Raw genomic sequence first — 17,681 nt, 5'->3', positions numbered from 1 at the left:
ACCTTGTAGTTCCTTCGTGTTTCCTGGTGTAAAAGTATTTGCTTCAGCTTTTTGGAAACTTTCAAGTCATAGTATGGAGCCTTTACAAAGATTCTGGGGGAAAGCAAAAAAAAAAAATGTCTGTAACTGTATGGATTTTATTTTTTAACTTACATTTTTTTGTTATTTGGCACTAAAAATAAATGATCAAATAACACGTTTTCCTTGTATTTGTATTATTTCTAAGCATGCGTCTCAATAAATTCAGGTTAACTCATGCGACTGATCCCAATAAAATATTTTACATTAATATGATTATCACAAATTATTATTATATTATTATCTTAATTGGTTGCCTGAAAGGTGCGGGTTGTTACATATGTAATCGATGCATACAACCGGTGCAAAGATGAGTTTGGAGACGTCGACTGTTGTTCTCGTTGGCAAAATTAACTTCAAAACTACATATGACAATTTCCGGAAACAATGTGTGTGGACGGCGTCATACTGAAATGCTCTCAACAATTTGTGCAAGGCATGAACTGAAGTGGAACTGAAATACTGACGAAATGAACGCAGAAAGCATTATATGACTGAAGTTAACATGCTCACATTAGCATGCTAACAGTTAGCATGTGTGTCAAGTACAAAATGATATGACTGGTGAGTACGTCTGTGGAATTATCTAAAAAAAAAAAAAAAAAAATCTAGCAAATTAATGTTAGCATGCTAACAAGTTAACTGTTAGCGTGATATTTGTTGACATGTTAGCTAACGTGTTTGTCCTTACCCGACCGGTACTGGAATGCCCAACCGGTCCACGGATGCGCAGAGATTATGTTCTGTGATATTTGCTAACATGCTAATGTAAATTTTTGTGCATGCAAGCGTGTTTCTCGCTACCCGAGCACTAAAGAAAGACCTGATCGCTCCAGACCTTTGCAACGATTACGTCACTTCCTGGACTTGCTATATTTTCTGATTTTATTTAAATGTTTTTATTAATATTTGCAATAAAAAATAATAAAAGTATAAAAATGAACAAAAGGTGTTGAAAAAAATAAAAATCACGGAGTGTTGTCGCCACAATTTCGACCATTTTCTGGGGCACCACTGATTACCATTGTGTATTTTTTTTTAAAGTGCTGATTTTTTTTTGGTATAAACAAGGCACTTACTGTAACTTAAATCTAATCTGCAGCCTATCAAAAATGAGACTTTTAAATCTTCAGTATTTTGAATTGATGTAGTTGATGTAAATAATGTAGTAAACAATTATTTATTTGCCTTTTAAGGCTGCTGAACACATCGTTCAGGTTTCTGCACGGATCCATACAGTTTCAAAATAAATACTGCGTTCAAGAATAACATTTGTTTTGTTTTGTTCTATTGTTTTGAAAACTATGACCACTGTGACGGGCGTATTGGATCTTCCTGAACGGGTCAGGTAGTGACAGTTTTAAGTACAGAGTTCAAAGAATCTGAGGTGTATGCCTGAAAAATTGGCCAAAAAAAAAAAAGTTAACATGCTAATGTTAGCATTTCTCCCGAGCATAGACAACTTCCATTGTGCTGGAAGTAAGAGTTTGTAAGAATAGAGTTTTGCTATTTTCAAGCAAATAGTTCCTATTTATTAGCACACATTTGGAAATTGAAAGTAATTTTAAAATTTTGCATGAAAATCGGTTCAGAAATAAAGTGCCAATGATTGTCATACACACACACTAGTTGTGGCAAAATTATTCTCTGCATTTGACCCATCACCCTTGTTCACCCCCTGGGAGGTGAGGGGAGCAGTGAGCAGCAGCGGTGGCCGCGCCCGGGAATCATTTTTGCTGATTTAACCCCCAATTTCAACCCTTAATGCTGAGTGCCAAGCAGGGAGGTAATGGGTCCCATTTTTATAGTCTTTGGTATGACTCGGCCGGGGTTTGAACTCACAACCTACCGATCTCAGGGCGGACACTCTAACCAATAGGCCACTGAGTTGGTTACAAAAGGAAGAAGTTATTAGCACATAAATTATGTGCATTCAATTAACACAAAATAAAGCAGTGTAGCTTGGTTGGTAGAGTGGACGTGCCAGCAATTTGAGGGTTCCAGATTCGATCCCCGCTTCCACCATCCTAGTCACTACCATTGTGTTCTTGAGCAAGGCACTTTACCCACTTGCTCCCAATGCCACCCACACTGGTTTAAATGTAACTCAGATATTGGGTTTCACTATGTAAAAGCACTTTGAGTCCTCAGAGAAAAATGCTATATAAATATAATTAAATTCACAATACAACAATGTTATTGTCTGACTTTTTTGGCAATAAAGCTGCATTGTTGTCCAAATGTGGGGTAATTTTTTTATAATATATAATAATAATAATGATATAGTAATTATAATAGTGCAAGTACTAACTTATGAAATGGTGATTAATCGAAACAATAAAATGTAAATAATTATTTATTTGAAAACAATAGCTGAGCGTCAGTCATCCAAGTGTAAAAAAATTGGCAAAAAAACATGCAACAATGTTATTGAATGAGTAAGAAAAAAAGGCGTTGCTCTCTTTCCCTCGTGTTTTAGGAGCTTTTGGTGAAATATAATGTAAACACAGCAGGATATTAAACAAACAAGCTTTTGTTTTGGAATACTTTCTCACTTCAATGTGTACTCTATGACCTTTATTGCATAATATTTTGTGTCCATGACAAAAATCCCCAGTGTAAACATTATCATTCAGCATCCATGTGCAAATTGGGCGTCTATTTTTTTTGCAGATAAAGAGTGTTAAGGCAGCCTCGACGTCTGACGATGACATTAATTGCTGCATGTACGCATAGTACTCTTAATAACCGGTCATTTGTTTTGTTTTTTTCTTCTTTTTGCCGGATGGCAGATTGGGAGGCGGCGTGGGAAGTGTTTCCATTGTCAAGTGTGAAGACGGACCAAGAAATCAGTGAAGCTGTTTGTCTGGCCTGAGAAAGCCACATTTGCATTGGAGCAAATGAAAAAGAAATGACATGTGTTTGACTGCAACGCATTGAAGTATGTATTCACACGTAATAGAATGTTTAGTACGGATGCAATCATTTCCTGTCACTTTTAACTAATGTCGACCTTTTGATTTATTTGGTGGTATTATTCAAATAAACCAACATGCTCTCTGCTGGCCGGGGGAGTTAATTGTTGTTAATTGTAGCTAATTCACTTCAAACTCAAACCGTGCAACTTGCAATATATTTTATATCTATTAACATTTTCTAGGGATGCAAATCTTGACTCTTAATTGGATTCAATTCCGATTATTTTTTAAAAATCGATTCTTGAAAATGATGAATCAGTTTAGAATTGGATTTAATAAGAATTTGGATGTGAATAGGTTTTATTAAGCCCCTTAATCTATTTGTATACCACCAAGATAATTTAAATATATTTGTATACCACCAACATAATTTGCATGGGTTAAATATTCAGAATTATTACTTAAAATAATGCTTATAGTATTATTAATGGTACTATAATATTCAATACAATTAATACAATTCATAAATAACAACATGTTATATTACTATTATAATTATTATAACATCATGCATATACATACATTCTCATATGATAAAGTAATAATTAATTTATTATAATATAATTATCACAATATAGATATCATATAATAAAAAGTCATTATTTCTAATATAATCAATAAAATGCATTATCAATGTTTTTACAATACAAATATTAATATTGTAATAGTATTCTATATTGATAACAATAGTATAATATATATGTATACATATATGTGTTTACATATATTTATGTATATGTGTATATACACGTTTGTAAATATACATGTGTATATATACATATACACATATGTGTGTATATATATATATTTATGAATATATACTGTTGTGTGTGTATATACAGATATGAGTAGATATACAATAAAATGTATATATATATATATATATATATATATATATATATATATATATATATATATATATATATATATATATATATATATATATATATATATATATATATATATATTTACGGGGAATACTATTACCAAAAAATGTTTTATAATCCAAATCACAATTCTTATTCATTCCAATTTTCAAGAATCAATAAAATAAAACATTGAAAGAAAAAAAATATATATATATATTTATATATATATATATATATATATATATATATATATATATATATATATATATATACATATTATATATATATATATATATATACATTGGTTTTTTTTGTTTGTTTTTTTACTGTAATATTATACAAAATCATAGTTTGCGAGAATTGGTTTGGAACGGGAATCGATTTTGAATCGAATTGTCACCTCAAGAATTAGAATATTGAGAGTACGATGAAAAATCATTACCATTACACAAAAAGCTTCTAAATTTATCTATTAAAGATTGCCGTTGCGTACGCAAGCAACCACGCTCGCACGCACGCACGCACGCACACACACACACACCTTACAATCTGTTCATGTTATTGTGGGCTTTGTCAAAATGTCACATTTTATTAACCTTTTATGTGCCTTTTAACCTCGTTAGGTGGTTTTGAAGCCAAACCTGCCTTTTAGGAAAAGAATTGTGTTGGTTTAGTCAGCGTGTTAGTCATGATCTGACTCACTCGCCTGTGTTGAGGGTGGAAAACAGCAACGGGGAGGCAAGATTGGGGGCTCGGGTTAAACAAGGTAAAGTTGCAAAGTTGCAACAATCAGTTCTTGGTCACACATGACATTCGTAGCCTGGACGGGTCAGCTTTTGGCTTTTTAGAAATTGCACCGATTTGTAGTGACTCAACATATTTCATACATTCTTTGCAAATATGTTTGAGCTCCGAATGCTTTTGACTGATATTTATACTCCGATATACTAGCAAGGGTCTACATAAAAACTGCATTGTTATGTCGTTTTTAAATGATTTTTAAATGCATTATTTTATGATAGAACCAATCACAATGTGATTGTGCTCACGTGTGTTGTTTTAATTAGGGCATACATTAAATACAAGAGAAATTTTCTGAAAACAATTATATTGATAATTTTGCTAAGTATAAAAATGAGCTGAAATTTTTGAATGAAAGAAACTGCAGTTCTAAATGTGTCCACTGGATGTCATAATAGCAATTATTTGTATCTTTGTAGATGATGTTACATATGTACGAAAAAATAAACCACATGATGTTAGTACATCAGTCGAGGAAAATGAGCAAACTACATAAATAACAGCCTTTAATTTGATTTTGATATTATTTTGTATCTTGATAGACTGAAAATTAACACCAATGAGTTGACTGATGAACATTGTCACATGATTTATTCAAAAAGTATAAATAGCGACAAATAAAGATAGAATACTATTAACCGCAAAATGTTAGTGTAAAAAAAAACAACAACATTATGATTTGTACATTTTCAGAATGTGCTTGTTCTATTTTTAAAGAAGGACAACAATCTGAAGTTGTCTTTATTTTTAAGTTATCGTGATTTTACCAGTATGGGCCAAATGGGAGTAGATTTTTCTACATGTTTGACACCGCTGTTCCAAAGCGAGTTAATGGCTAATAATTGCAGTAAATCTGTTTAAAATGATGGAAAAAAACAAAACATTAATATATTAAAAAATAAGTTATTGACCATTGATTTTCTCAACCATTAATTACTTGAGTTATTGTTTTAGTTAGTTTAGCTCTCACATTGTATAGCTTTCACATTGTAAATATGGCTGAAATGATGAAAAAAAAAAAAACATAATTAAATGTTCCATAATGGGTTGATTACCATTCATGTTCTCAAACAGCAATTAAATGCTTTTTTTTTTTTTTTGTGGAGCTTTTGTATTGCAAATACGATTAAAATGATGAAAAAAGCATCACTAAAATGTTCCCAAGTGAGTATTTTAAAGGCCTTTAATCTCAGTCAGCAAGTAACAGCATAATTTTTGTTTGGTTTACTTTTCATGGTGTAAATATGATAGAAATGATGGAAAAAAAAGAAAAAGAAAAGGTTCTAAAGTGATTTAATATCTATTAAAAATCTCAATCAGCAACTACTTGCATTACTATTTTATTTAGTTAGTTTTTCGTCTTGTTCAGGGGAGTGTGTAGGTCACATTTATTTGTGCATCTGGTTTGCGGGAGGAATGTCTCATCGGCACAAAAGCAAAAAAGCGATCCACATATTCAAATTCAATACAAATACAAATACAAAATCAAGCATTTTTATATTAACATCTCAAAAATATATTTACAAATACATGTTTATTTATACAAATTATTGATTTATTTGTAGGCCATATTTTTCTATTCATAAATTTTATTAGTATGTTTTTTCAAATCTCAAACATTTATTTACAAATACATGTTTATTTATACAAATTATGTATTTATTTGTGTATCACATTTGTATTTGTATATATATATATATATATATATATATATATATATATATATATATATATATATATATATATATACAAAATGATGTGAGACAATTCTACTTCTATATTAAAATGATGAAAACAAATGAAGAAAAAAAACGTACATAAAATGTTTCCAAGTGAGTATTTTAAATGCCATTAATGTCCTCACTCAGCAATTACCAGCACTATTTTTGTTTGGTTTAGGTTTTGTGGAGTAAATATGATTGGAATGATGGAAAAAACAAAAATAAAATGTTCCAAAGTGATTTAATAACTATTAAAAATCTCCATCAGCAACTTCTTGCATTACTGTTTTATGTAGTTTAGCTTTCATATAGTAAATGATGAACAACAAACAACATAAATAAACATTCCAAAGTAAGTTAATGACCATTAATGTTTTCAAACAGCAACTACTTGCATTACGGTTTCATTTAGTGCACCAACAAAATACATTTTTTTTTTTTAAATCCATTCCTATTTACACAGCTCGCTTGTGCCAGAAGGTTTTCAGTTATGTCAGTGCCGGCAATGTAGGCCTCATTTGAATAAAAACATTTTTTTCCCCAGAGACTTCAAGGCTTTTTACGCCATAATTTAAAGTAAAAAGGTCACCCGGCTTTTGTCAAATGTTCAAATTAAATTTGAAAGTACTGAGCAGGAGAGCACTTAAACATGTCTCTTTTTATGCAATTCCATCAATAAAATGTTTGACTGAACTTTCAACAACATTTTTTCAACAAATTATGTTTTACTATTGACCAGGGAGGGGGGGTGTTCTGTTATTTTGATATCAGTGACAAAGCAGGAAGGGGCTTGGAATATATTTGTGGTAAATTTACATGGGCTTCTTCGACCCCCAATGGGTCGTGGGGCCCTATACGGGGTGACCCTGACCATAAAATACATTTTTCATCCAGTCATGACACATTTTATAAAGTGGCAGCCGCAATGAACGTCCAACACTTCTCGTCGTGTGAACTTGTTTTGGCAAAGAAGGAAATCATGTCCGATGAATGGTGAACATGGGCTTCAATCACAGTAGACTGGCAACCTTTTAAGGTGATCCCAGTTTGAAGAAGATTTCCCCCAGAGAAAAAAACCCTCCAGCAGTTGTTTCCAGAGCCACAAGCACCACATTTGGAACCTTGGAGGGTTTAATCTCATTCGCAACTTAGTCATTTTCAAGACCGAAATGTGTAAAATCAGAAAAATCCTGTTTAAGGTCACAGGGAGTCAAAATTTTAAGTGAATCAGAAACCAAAAAAAGCAAAGTGTTCTCAGAAGAATGCTGTCGAAAATCGTACAAAAAGTTTGCAAAATACGAAACATTTGAAAAATAAATACTTGTGTCAATAATATATTTTTAGTGAAGGGATATACAACTAAGCTGTTTAAGGGGTCAATTTTCCAGAAAGCTAAGGAGTGTGGGGCCGGCTTTTCCGTCATTGTTTTTTCTTTTAATTTTGTATACTCCTGAGAACCAGCGTTACCATGAATTGATAAACGTGGACCCCGACTTAAACAAGTTGAAAAGCTTATTCGGGTGTTTCCATTTAGTGGTCAATTGTACGGAATATGTACGGTACTGTGCAATCTACTAATAAAAAGTTTCAATCAATCAATCAAAAGCAATAGAATACAGAGACTAATATTTTGGTACCGGTACCAGAATTATTTGAATACTTTTCGATATTTTTCTAAATAAACGAGACTCCAAAAAAATGGCATTATTGGCTTTGTTTTAACAAAAAATTTAAGGTACATTAAACATATGATTCTTATTGCAAGTTTGTCATTAAACAAAATAGTGAGCATACAAGACAACTTGTCTTTTAGTAGTAAGTAAACTAAGGCTCCTAATTTAGCTGCTGACACATGCAGTAACATATTTTTTCATTTTCCATTCTATTATTTTGTCAACATTATAAAGGACAAGCGGTAGAAAATGAATTATTAATCTACTTGTTCATTTACTGTTAATCTCTGCTTACTTTTTTTTTTAACATGTTCTGTTAAAATGTAATAATCACGTATTCTTCTGTGGTTTGGATACTTTACATTAGTTTTGGATGATACCATAAATTTGTGTATCAATCGTTACAGGACATATTTCCTGAGTTTATAAACATAATATACATTTTAAAAAAACAAAATAAGATTTTATGATGCCAAAAAATATTGACGTAATCAAAGTAGTATCGACAAGATACACTCCTGTACTTGGTATCGTTACAGAAGATTTTAGGTGTAGATCCACCAATGGCGTTTGTTTACATTTTGGTGTGTAGAGAAGCATGTTTAGCTATTCCTCGTCCTGCAGGGATGATATTTGTAAGAAACGTACTTTACTTGTCGCCATGGAGGCGAGGATTAGTGATTTAGAAGTAGCTACAACACTGCAGACTGCTCGCAATGTCTTAAAGCACCTCTTCCTGAGGGCGTTTCAGTGTTAGAACTTCGCCTTTATCGTTAGTTTTTAAGCCAAAATGCCTCTGTTCTCCCTTTTCTGTCTTTACACAATGTTTGCCTGTAAGTACTCTGTGTTTGTGCGCTGCCGAACATGCTCGCCTGCTCGTAAACCAGCAATGTCACGACGTGATGACGACGGCGGACCGGTACTTTTCAGAGGAGGTATAGTACCGAATATGATTCGTTAGTATTGCGGTACTATACTAATACCGGCATACCATACAACCGTAGTAGATATTTTGATTTTAGTCCATTTATTTTGTCAGACTTAAAGGCGCGCCGTGCAAAGAAGCTAGTCAAAAAGCATCTCTATGATAGCACTGTTGCAAAAATTCTAGTTTTTCACAATTTTTTATAAGATATAAGTAAGAAATTTACGCTACTTTATATTAGAAATGGTTACAGTAAAGGATGAATGTCCCATTATAAGAAGACTAAGTCATAAAAAAAAGCTTATCGACGATGTAGTCAACACTAACTACAAAGGCGGATGCGCGCAATTTTCCAGGACTCAGATCCCAAATACAGATCAGCAGGGGCCTGACGGTAAGAAAAGTTGATTTGCATAATATTGCGAAATAAAACGCCGGATAATATGTCTTACGTTATACACACACCATAATAATACCTGGATGTTGAAGCACAGTAAAATCCATCAAGAGATGCGGCTTCATAGCTTACCAAAGTCGTACTAAAACATTTTTGATTAGATTTTTGAGCGTCGTGTGCAATGTTCTATATTTTCAATGGAACATATACAATGTTGTTGTTTTTTACTTGAGTCATATTGCAGTCGACACGTATCTCTTGTGTCTGACTGCCATTACATTGCAATATACACGTATCTCTTATGTTTAACTGCCATCTACTGGTCACTCTTATCATTTCACCCTGTACCAATTTTACCATGAATTCTTAAACCTGGACCTCGACTCAAACAAGTTAAAAAACTTATTCGGGTGTTACCATTTAGTGGTCAATTGTACTGAATATGTACTGTACGGTGCAGTCTACTAATAAAAGTCTCAATCAAAACCAAATAAAATAGCTTCGAGGTCGGTAAGCAAAACCAGAATTATTCCGTACATTGATGCACAGTTGAGTTTTGAAAAAAAAAAAAAAAAGTTTTTAAGTGTGCCTTATGGTCCGGAAAATACGGTACATTTTATTATAATTGCAATCCCATCTCTAACGAGCCATGTGGTATGACAGGATGGTGAATTCCGTCAACACGTCTGCGTCAAACTGAGAACTTTACCTTAACTGCAATGTTGCAGGACTTAAATAAGCGCAGCATTAATAAGCCACATCCATTCAGTTGTTGATTTGTTAAACGATTAATCGGGAAATGCACATCATCCCTCTGTTATAATTGCAAGGGCCCAGCCTGTCTTTTAAAAACATAGAACTGTTTGCCCACTCTTAGTCCAACTGGAACCCCTAAATGCAGCATTGTTCTTCTCAACATACAAATGAAGAAAAACAAGTTTAATTTAATTTGTTCCAGGAATCCAATAGTACTTTTTTACTATTTTTTTCATAGTTAATGACTTTTTGTACAAAATCCTACTTAATTCTTCTGAGGACAGCTTAAGGAAAGATGACTTGAGGGAAAATACATAAAAAAATATATATATGTATGTTTTTGCTTTATGTGGCATATATGCTTACGGTTAAAGCTTCCCAAACTTTATTTCCCTTACAACTCATATGTACAAGACAAGAAACAATAAAAAAAAAACACCTCAAATGTCTCTAAGCAGTTTTCTGTGGAGTTTAGCCCTAAATAGAAATATGAGGCAAGGATCACTTGAGTTTTTCACATTTTACGGTAGCAGTTAAACAACCAAGAATGGTCATGTTTCACAGCGGTTTGGGCAGATCTTTGCAAAAGGCCAACAAAAAAAATTGGATAATGGTGCTCAAACAGTAGCAAGAGGCACTGTGCTGCGTAAGAATAGCTTAGTGTCACCATGTACAGTATGTCTGAGAAATAACTGTTGTTATTTGTGCATTCATCCACATGTTTAGTCATGTGACATTAGTTATACACAGCCAGACATCCATTATATATTCACAAGTATGAATTAAAATCAATTTGGGCGCAGACAATATAATCTGACAAGGCATGCCAACACCCACTTACACTGACCACTGTGTACTAAACACACATACACACAGACGGTTATAAACCATAAGCGAACATGCCTGTCACGAGATGGATAATTGAGTCAATTGACATTCGAAGATAACTGAAAAGAGATGCTGGCAGTAATATTAAAAGGGTTGTTTTCCCCCCGTGTCATTACATTTAAATGTTAAATGATTTGGAATGTACTGTTACTTGTCTTCTCCTGCTGTATGATATTCCACAAATTCTCACAAAATCCCATTTGCATCACTTGTTGACATAATAATCAAGAGAAAAAAAAATGCTACGCACTGATTTGAATCTTTCATACTGACGTTAAACCGCAGATTTCCTTTCATGTATTTACTTCTCCTTGTGTGGCATTAGCTGTTGAAATGCAAATGTCTCTGCCCCATCTGGTACGTCCAGCCTGCGTCTGACAACTCTGTCAACAGTACAGCATGTGGTCACCTCCAACAGAGTAACTTCCACTCGGGTCTAAATATATCCACGTGCTGCATTATGTAAACCTCCCAGCTCCAGTGACGAGTTCTTCCAATTTAACACTGGTGATTTCCCAAAGATTAAAAACACATGGCACTGAGCGAGTACGGTCTAAAAGATCCCAAAACGTGGCCACGCGAATATTGATAAACCGTTAACGTTTGCTCTTTGTGAGATCAACAAAACCTGAAAATGTAAAATGTCCTTTAAACGGTGCTACAATGAATTGTAAAATAAAAAAAAGCCATTATGAATTCTATCCCAGGTGTCCCAGGCACAGTTGCACAGTCTGTGCTCGAAGCACAATATCCTATACACAGAGCATGCCAAAAAAACGAAAAGGCAAAATAGTGTCCAAGATTTTTCTTCTCTCTACCTTTAAGAAGGTTCTCCATCTGACAAATGGCAAAGTAGAACCAGAAGTAAACAAGCAATGCTCAATACTGGTCCCCCAGTCAAAGCTTTTGCTGTGCCGATACACCCTTCCAGTAATCCAGGATGTCATGCAAGTCCTCGCCTTTAGCAAATTGCACCTTCTTCCGAAGGGCGTTACCGGCCGTTACGTAACAAGCCTCATCACGCTGGCCTTTACGGTAAGGACGGAATCGCTCCCAGATCCTCAGTGTGCTCTCCGAAGAGTACTCAGGACTGGAGGAGTAGCCGGAGTAACTAGAATGGTGGCGACCCGGCGAAAGCTGGGAGTAAGATGCTGCATCCCTACGGGAGCGTGACAGCGGCTTTAGGAAGGAAACCCTCTGGGCTGGGGACCCCTGGTGGGAGCCGTCGTAGTAGAGAGCTGGGACAGAGTGGCGGTGCTCTGAGCAGTGGTAGTCCTGCTGCACATCCAACTGCTGTTGCTGTTGATGATAATGATGGGCATTTTGGTTTTCCTGATGTTGGGCACCAACACCACCACTGTCGCAACCACCGCCACCCCCTCCAGTGCAGCTCATACTCCCCACTAACGGCAGTCTGTCCAGGGGCTCCCCACAACCCACAGGACTGGCCCGGTCTGAGTATTGTTGTTGATTACAGGCATCTGGACTCCTTGGCTCTGGAACATCTAGACTATAGACACGAGCTCCTCCACGCTCCCTGTCCCGGCCTACAGAGCCACAAGAGTTGGTGCTGGTCTGTTTCTTGACAGCGTTCACAATCACCACAGCTGCATCCGCACTCATTTGGCGCTGAATGGGCCGTACAGCATTGGCCGGTGGTGGCGGTCTGTAGGGAGGGGTGACGACGAAGCCACCACCGCTGATCCCTGGGCGCTCAGCAAGTGGGGTATTCAAGGCAGGGAGCGGGGGTGGAGGTGGGATTTTGTTACCTTGGCATGAGTCTGTCATCCCTTGTGATAGAGTAATCAAGCCACGGGTAAGAGCGGATGAGCTGTTTGGGGGTGGGGAGGTAGGGTTGGAGGAAGGTGTAGGATTTGGAGAGGAGCCTGAAGCTGCAACAGTGGCTGCATCTAGCTTCAATGCGTCAATGCAGTTGTTAATAATCTGGTTGACTTTGTCCACCTCCATTGCAATGGTCGAGATCTCTGATGCTGAGCCATGCCCGTCTTCCTCAGAGTCTTCTCCAACATCAGTTCCATCATCCTCCCTTAAATCATCCCCTCTCATCACTCCATGTCCACTGTCTCCTCCGAGCCTCTCCATCCCTGCCCCCCCACTTCTGATATCCATGTAGTTCCCTTTACTTGCCATGGCCTCTGAGAAAGCCGTGGCCATCTTCTCCACTTGGGGGATGGACGACAGTCTTGAGGAACTGGTGTTCGCTGAGTGAAGCATTCCAGTGCTCGAAGATGTAGACATGGGTAGCTTGCCCCCGTGGTGGTGATGATATTGGTGGTGCTCTCTGGAGTGTTCCTGCAGCTTGTGGACTGCTGCTGGATCATTTGCAACTGCTGCTGCCACCTGAGGTCCGTAGCGCATCTCCAGAATAGTTTTCTTGACACAGATAACCTTCTTCTTCTCATCGTGCATACGTTTCTTTCGTAAACAGTAGTAGACAAAGCCCAAAACAATGAGCATGCCAAATAGGCAGCCCACTATTGTCATGATGTAGTGTGTAGTGGTGGAAGGTGTAGGGAGTATGTTCTCGGAGCGAGTGGAGAACGTGAGGCAGGTGTGGTTATATCTTTGAGAGTTACGGATGGATGCGACACAGTAGGTGTAATTGGTGTGTGGTTTGAGTTTGCTGAGGGTGATCTTTTCCTGGATGTTCTTTAGCGTCTTAACATCAGACACATACGTTTGGTTGTACTCTGTTAGAATATACATTTTGCTGAAGGGCCTCGGAATCTGGACGAGAAGCGTCACTGATGACAAAGACACCTGATGGAGCTTGATGCTTGGAAGGAAGTTGTTTTCTATCCCTGTGGAGGTGTTTGGCTGGTGGTAAGGACCCACACCACCGTACATATCTGGACCCATCCCAGAAGGACCATCCAGGTCTGGCGGAAGGGATGTCATTCCAGGAATCATCACTCCGTCTTTGCAGTGGGAGAACAAGATGTTTTTGGCATTTCGAGCGGCATGACCGGAAGCAATAGGGCTTAGTAGGGGAAAGCCGAACATCTCCCGGGGTGTCTCGCACTGAAGACGATCGTAGGTGTGTGTGACGTTGTTGAAAGATTCCAGCCAGATAAGGAAACTGTAAAGATCACAGCCACAATGGAAAGGATTTGCTGCTAGTTCACAAACCATTAGGTGATTTAGAACAGTGAATGTCGAGGGATCAATCCGGCCAAGTTTGTTGGATGACAGATCAATGCTGCTAAGGCTGGGGCACTCCCAGAATGCATTGCTGGCAATAACCTCAATTAGATTATGCTGGAGGAATAGACATTGCATTCGGCTTAGCCCCCTCATCATACCCTCTGTCAGGTTGGTTAATTTGTTGTAGCCCAGCTGTAGGACCTAAAGAAACACAAAACCACGTACAAAGAGAAGGTTAGAACCAAAATATGTCCGAATACACTGCAGTTTAATGGTTTGTGTCACCTGTAGGTTAGCTTGTCCCGAAAAGGCGCCATCTTCGATGTAGCTGATTTCATTCTTGGTCAGATTGAGATCTGTGAGGTTTGTGAATCGGTACATGGAGTTTAGGGACACAGCTTTAAGTTTGTTCTCATTGAGTCTCAAGTCGTGGACAGTGTTGTTAATGTGTTGTGGGATTGTCTCGTACGGTGGTTGGTTCTGACTGCAGATAGCCAGCCACACGTAACCTTTGTCCCCCTCAATGAGCCAGCAGTCCCCGTTGACCACACCGGGAAAGCGGCTGGCAATTAGGAGGGAGGAAATAATAGCAATGAAACCTGATGTGGTGGAAAGACTCTGCATTATGAAGATGAACGAGGGGATGCTTTTCAATCCAGAAGAGAGTTGCAAGGGCAGGCACAAAGGAGGCTGTGTTTGTCGGTGAAAAGAAAAATTCCGCTACAAAGTCAGGTAAGGCCGCTGACAGAGGAGGTTTGGGGTCCGTGTAGGGTACTGAAGGGGTGCGGGCTTTCCAATGTCAGTCACAGCTTTGTGGCTATCATGTTCGATTAGCAGGTCACCCGTGTTACGTCATGTCTTGTCGGGCTGCAGTGAGGAGAGCCACAGCTTATCTTCATGCTCTCACAGGATCGCAGCTCTCTGTGGAGAAAATAGAACACAAGGCAAATATATTACTTTGGGGATTATGCATACTTTATCACTTCATTTCAAAAGGATTTCTATATTGATATTCAAAGTTGCATTAAATCCCTGCATGAGTGTAAAAAAACAACATTATTATTTGTGCATTTTCAGAATGTGCTTGTTCTATTTTTAAACAAAGAAAAGAAGTTGAAGTTCTTTTTATTTTTAAGTTACCGTGCCCTGACTTGGACCGTTCGGCCCACTTGGGAGTAGATTTTTCACCATGTGGCCTCCGATCTGAAATGAGTTTGACACCCCTGATCTATACTCATTCATCCCTCCCCTCTCTCCTCTTCCTGCAAATACAATGAGGTCATCAAGCTGTGTCTTTTATATGCAATACATGCACTTCTGCCAATAGCCCCTCAGGCCACGGAGCAAAGGATTCACAGTAATTCCAAAACTGAGAACACATTGTCTCCCGTCTGACATTTCTCGCGATGACACTCTTATGGGCGACAGACAACCTCTGTATTCCATCTGTATGTCATTTGAATAGCAGTCAAGTGTTTACATAAGTAGAGGATTAGCTGCCTGTTGCATCATGAGAGAAATTGCCCACTTGAACGGCTTGGAAAAGCATACCGCATGCGACACGTACGTTACACAATCCTCCCTTATAAATGTGTACATTCCCAGTCCACGTGCTTTTTTTAAATCCTCAGTGTTTCATCCCACATCCACCTTTCTTTCGAACAGTCTTTTGATTCCCAATATCGTCACATCAGAACCACTTCTGTCTTTCACTCTGCTGATCTTTGTATTTGCTTTGTGCTCATATGTCTTTCAAATGTGTTACGGAGAATTGAACTCCTTCCCGTCTATTCCTGTCCATACTTCCTGAAGGAGCCCACTCTCCCATTAAGCCATTAACTACTTCAGAAATGTTAATTAGTTAGTAACCTGAAATGCTCACAAATGGAAAAATAACAAAGAAGAATGTGTGACAAAACAGCCCAGAAGTTAATTCAACATTACTGTTTTCCCAAGCTTTGAACCCTGCGGCCTAAAAAACAGTGCGCCTAATTTATGTATTTTTTTTCTAAAACAGCCGTAATTGTTTGTATTCAACAAATACTTTTCATATAAACACCGACAGACACCAAAAAGGTGTGTTATTGTTTGTGCTATGGCTCCTTCTTTCAGAAAAGTTTGTTCACTGCAGATGTACTTCGAACTATTCGCTAGCTACTAGCAAGCTGTCAGCTGGCTATGTTAGGGGTCGGCAACCTTTACCACTCAAAGATCCATTTTGACCCGTTTCACGAAGTAAAGAAAACAATGGGAGCCACATAACTCTTTTGAAATTTATAATGAAATAATACTGCATACATTGCTTTGTGCTATGTATAAACCAGGGGTCTCAGACACGCGGCCCATATCTTATTAAGAAAATTGTAATGTTAGTGCGGCCCGCGAGTTTTATATGAATGCCGATTGACAGCGTCACACCTGTCAACCGTCCCAATTTCCCCGGGAGAGTCCCAAATTTCAGAGGAATTATTCTCTCGAATGTACGCTGGTGTTCACCCAATGAACAATAATAAGGGCGTACAATGATGTCACTACCGCCCTCAACAGCTTGTACATGTAGCTTGCCAGCCCAAAGAATTGTTTGACGAGGCTATAGCAGACACACGTAAGAGACTGCAAGGCATGCTTATTCATCAGCAATACAGGTTACACTGAGGGTGGCCATTTAAACAACTTTAGCACTCTTACTAATATGCGCCACACTGTGAACCCACACCAAACAAGAATGACAAACACATTTCAGGAGAACATTCACACTATACCACAACATAAACACGACAGAACAAATACCCAGAATCCCATGTATCCTGACTCTTACGGGCTCCATTATACACCCAGCTACCAGTGGATGTACTTCGAACTATTCGCTAACTACTAGCGAGCTGTTATCTGACTATGTTTTTAAAGTGTATAGAGTGCCACCTTTATCATTAGTTTTAAAGCCCATCTTTTGTCTCCACACTGTTTCTGCTTGCAAGTGTTCAGATGTATTTCGAAATGTTTTTACGGAGAATTGAACTCCTTCCCATCTATTCCTGTCCATACTCCCTGAAGGAGCCCATTCTCTTGTGTAAACCATTAACTACTTCAGAAATATTAGTAAAAAACCTGAAATGCTCACAAATGGAAAAATAACAAAGACGAGTGTGTGACAAAACACACCCCAGGAGATAATTCAACATTACTATTTTCCCTAGATTTGAACCCTGTGGCTTAAAAATGTATGTATTTTTCTTCTAAAACGGACATAATTTTTTGTATTCAACAAATGCTTTTAATATAAACACCGACAGACACCAAAAAGGCGTGTTATTGTATAGCTGGCTATGTTTTAAAGTGTTTATAGTGCCACCTTTATCATTCATTTTAAAGCCCATCTTTGGTCTCTACCCTGTTTCTGCTTACAAGTGCTCTGTGTGTGTGTTGGTGT

At 37.4% G+C, this 17,681-nt stretch overlaps 1 protein-coding gene across 1 annotated transcript in view; it reads right to left on the bottom strand.

The window, feature by feature from the left end:
• Window positions 1–6,520: 6,520 nt before the first annotated feature.
• LOC133541451 (protein phosphatase 1 regulatory subunit 29) overlaps window positions 6,521–17,681 on the bottom strand; it is a 217,124-nt gene continuing 205,963 nt past the window's right edge. The window contains exons 3-4 of the mRNA XM_061884891.1: window positions 14,537–15,172; window positions 6,521–14,452 (exon numbers count right to left, since the gene is read on the bottom strand). Of these exons, the coding sequence (XP_061740875.1) occupies window positions 11,984–14,452; window positions 14,537–14,875 (2,808 nt within the window). The 5' untranslated portion in view covers window positions 14,876–15,172 and the 3' untranslated portion in view covers window positions 6,521–11,983. The remainder of the gene's footprint in view (window positions 14,453–14,536; window positions 15,173–17,681) is intronic.

Source organism: Nerophis ophidion, linkage group LG23, assembly GCF_033978795.1.
Source record: "Nerophis ophidion isolate RoL-2023_Sa linkage group LG23, RoL_Noph_v1.0, whole genome shotgun sequence".
NCBI lineage: Eukaryota > Metazoa > Chordata > Actinopteri > Syngnathiformes > Syngnathidae > Nerophis > Nerophis ophidion.
This window is presented reverse-complemented; position numbering and strand designations above follow the sequence as displayed.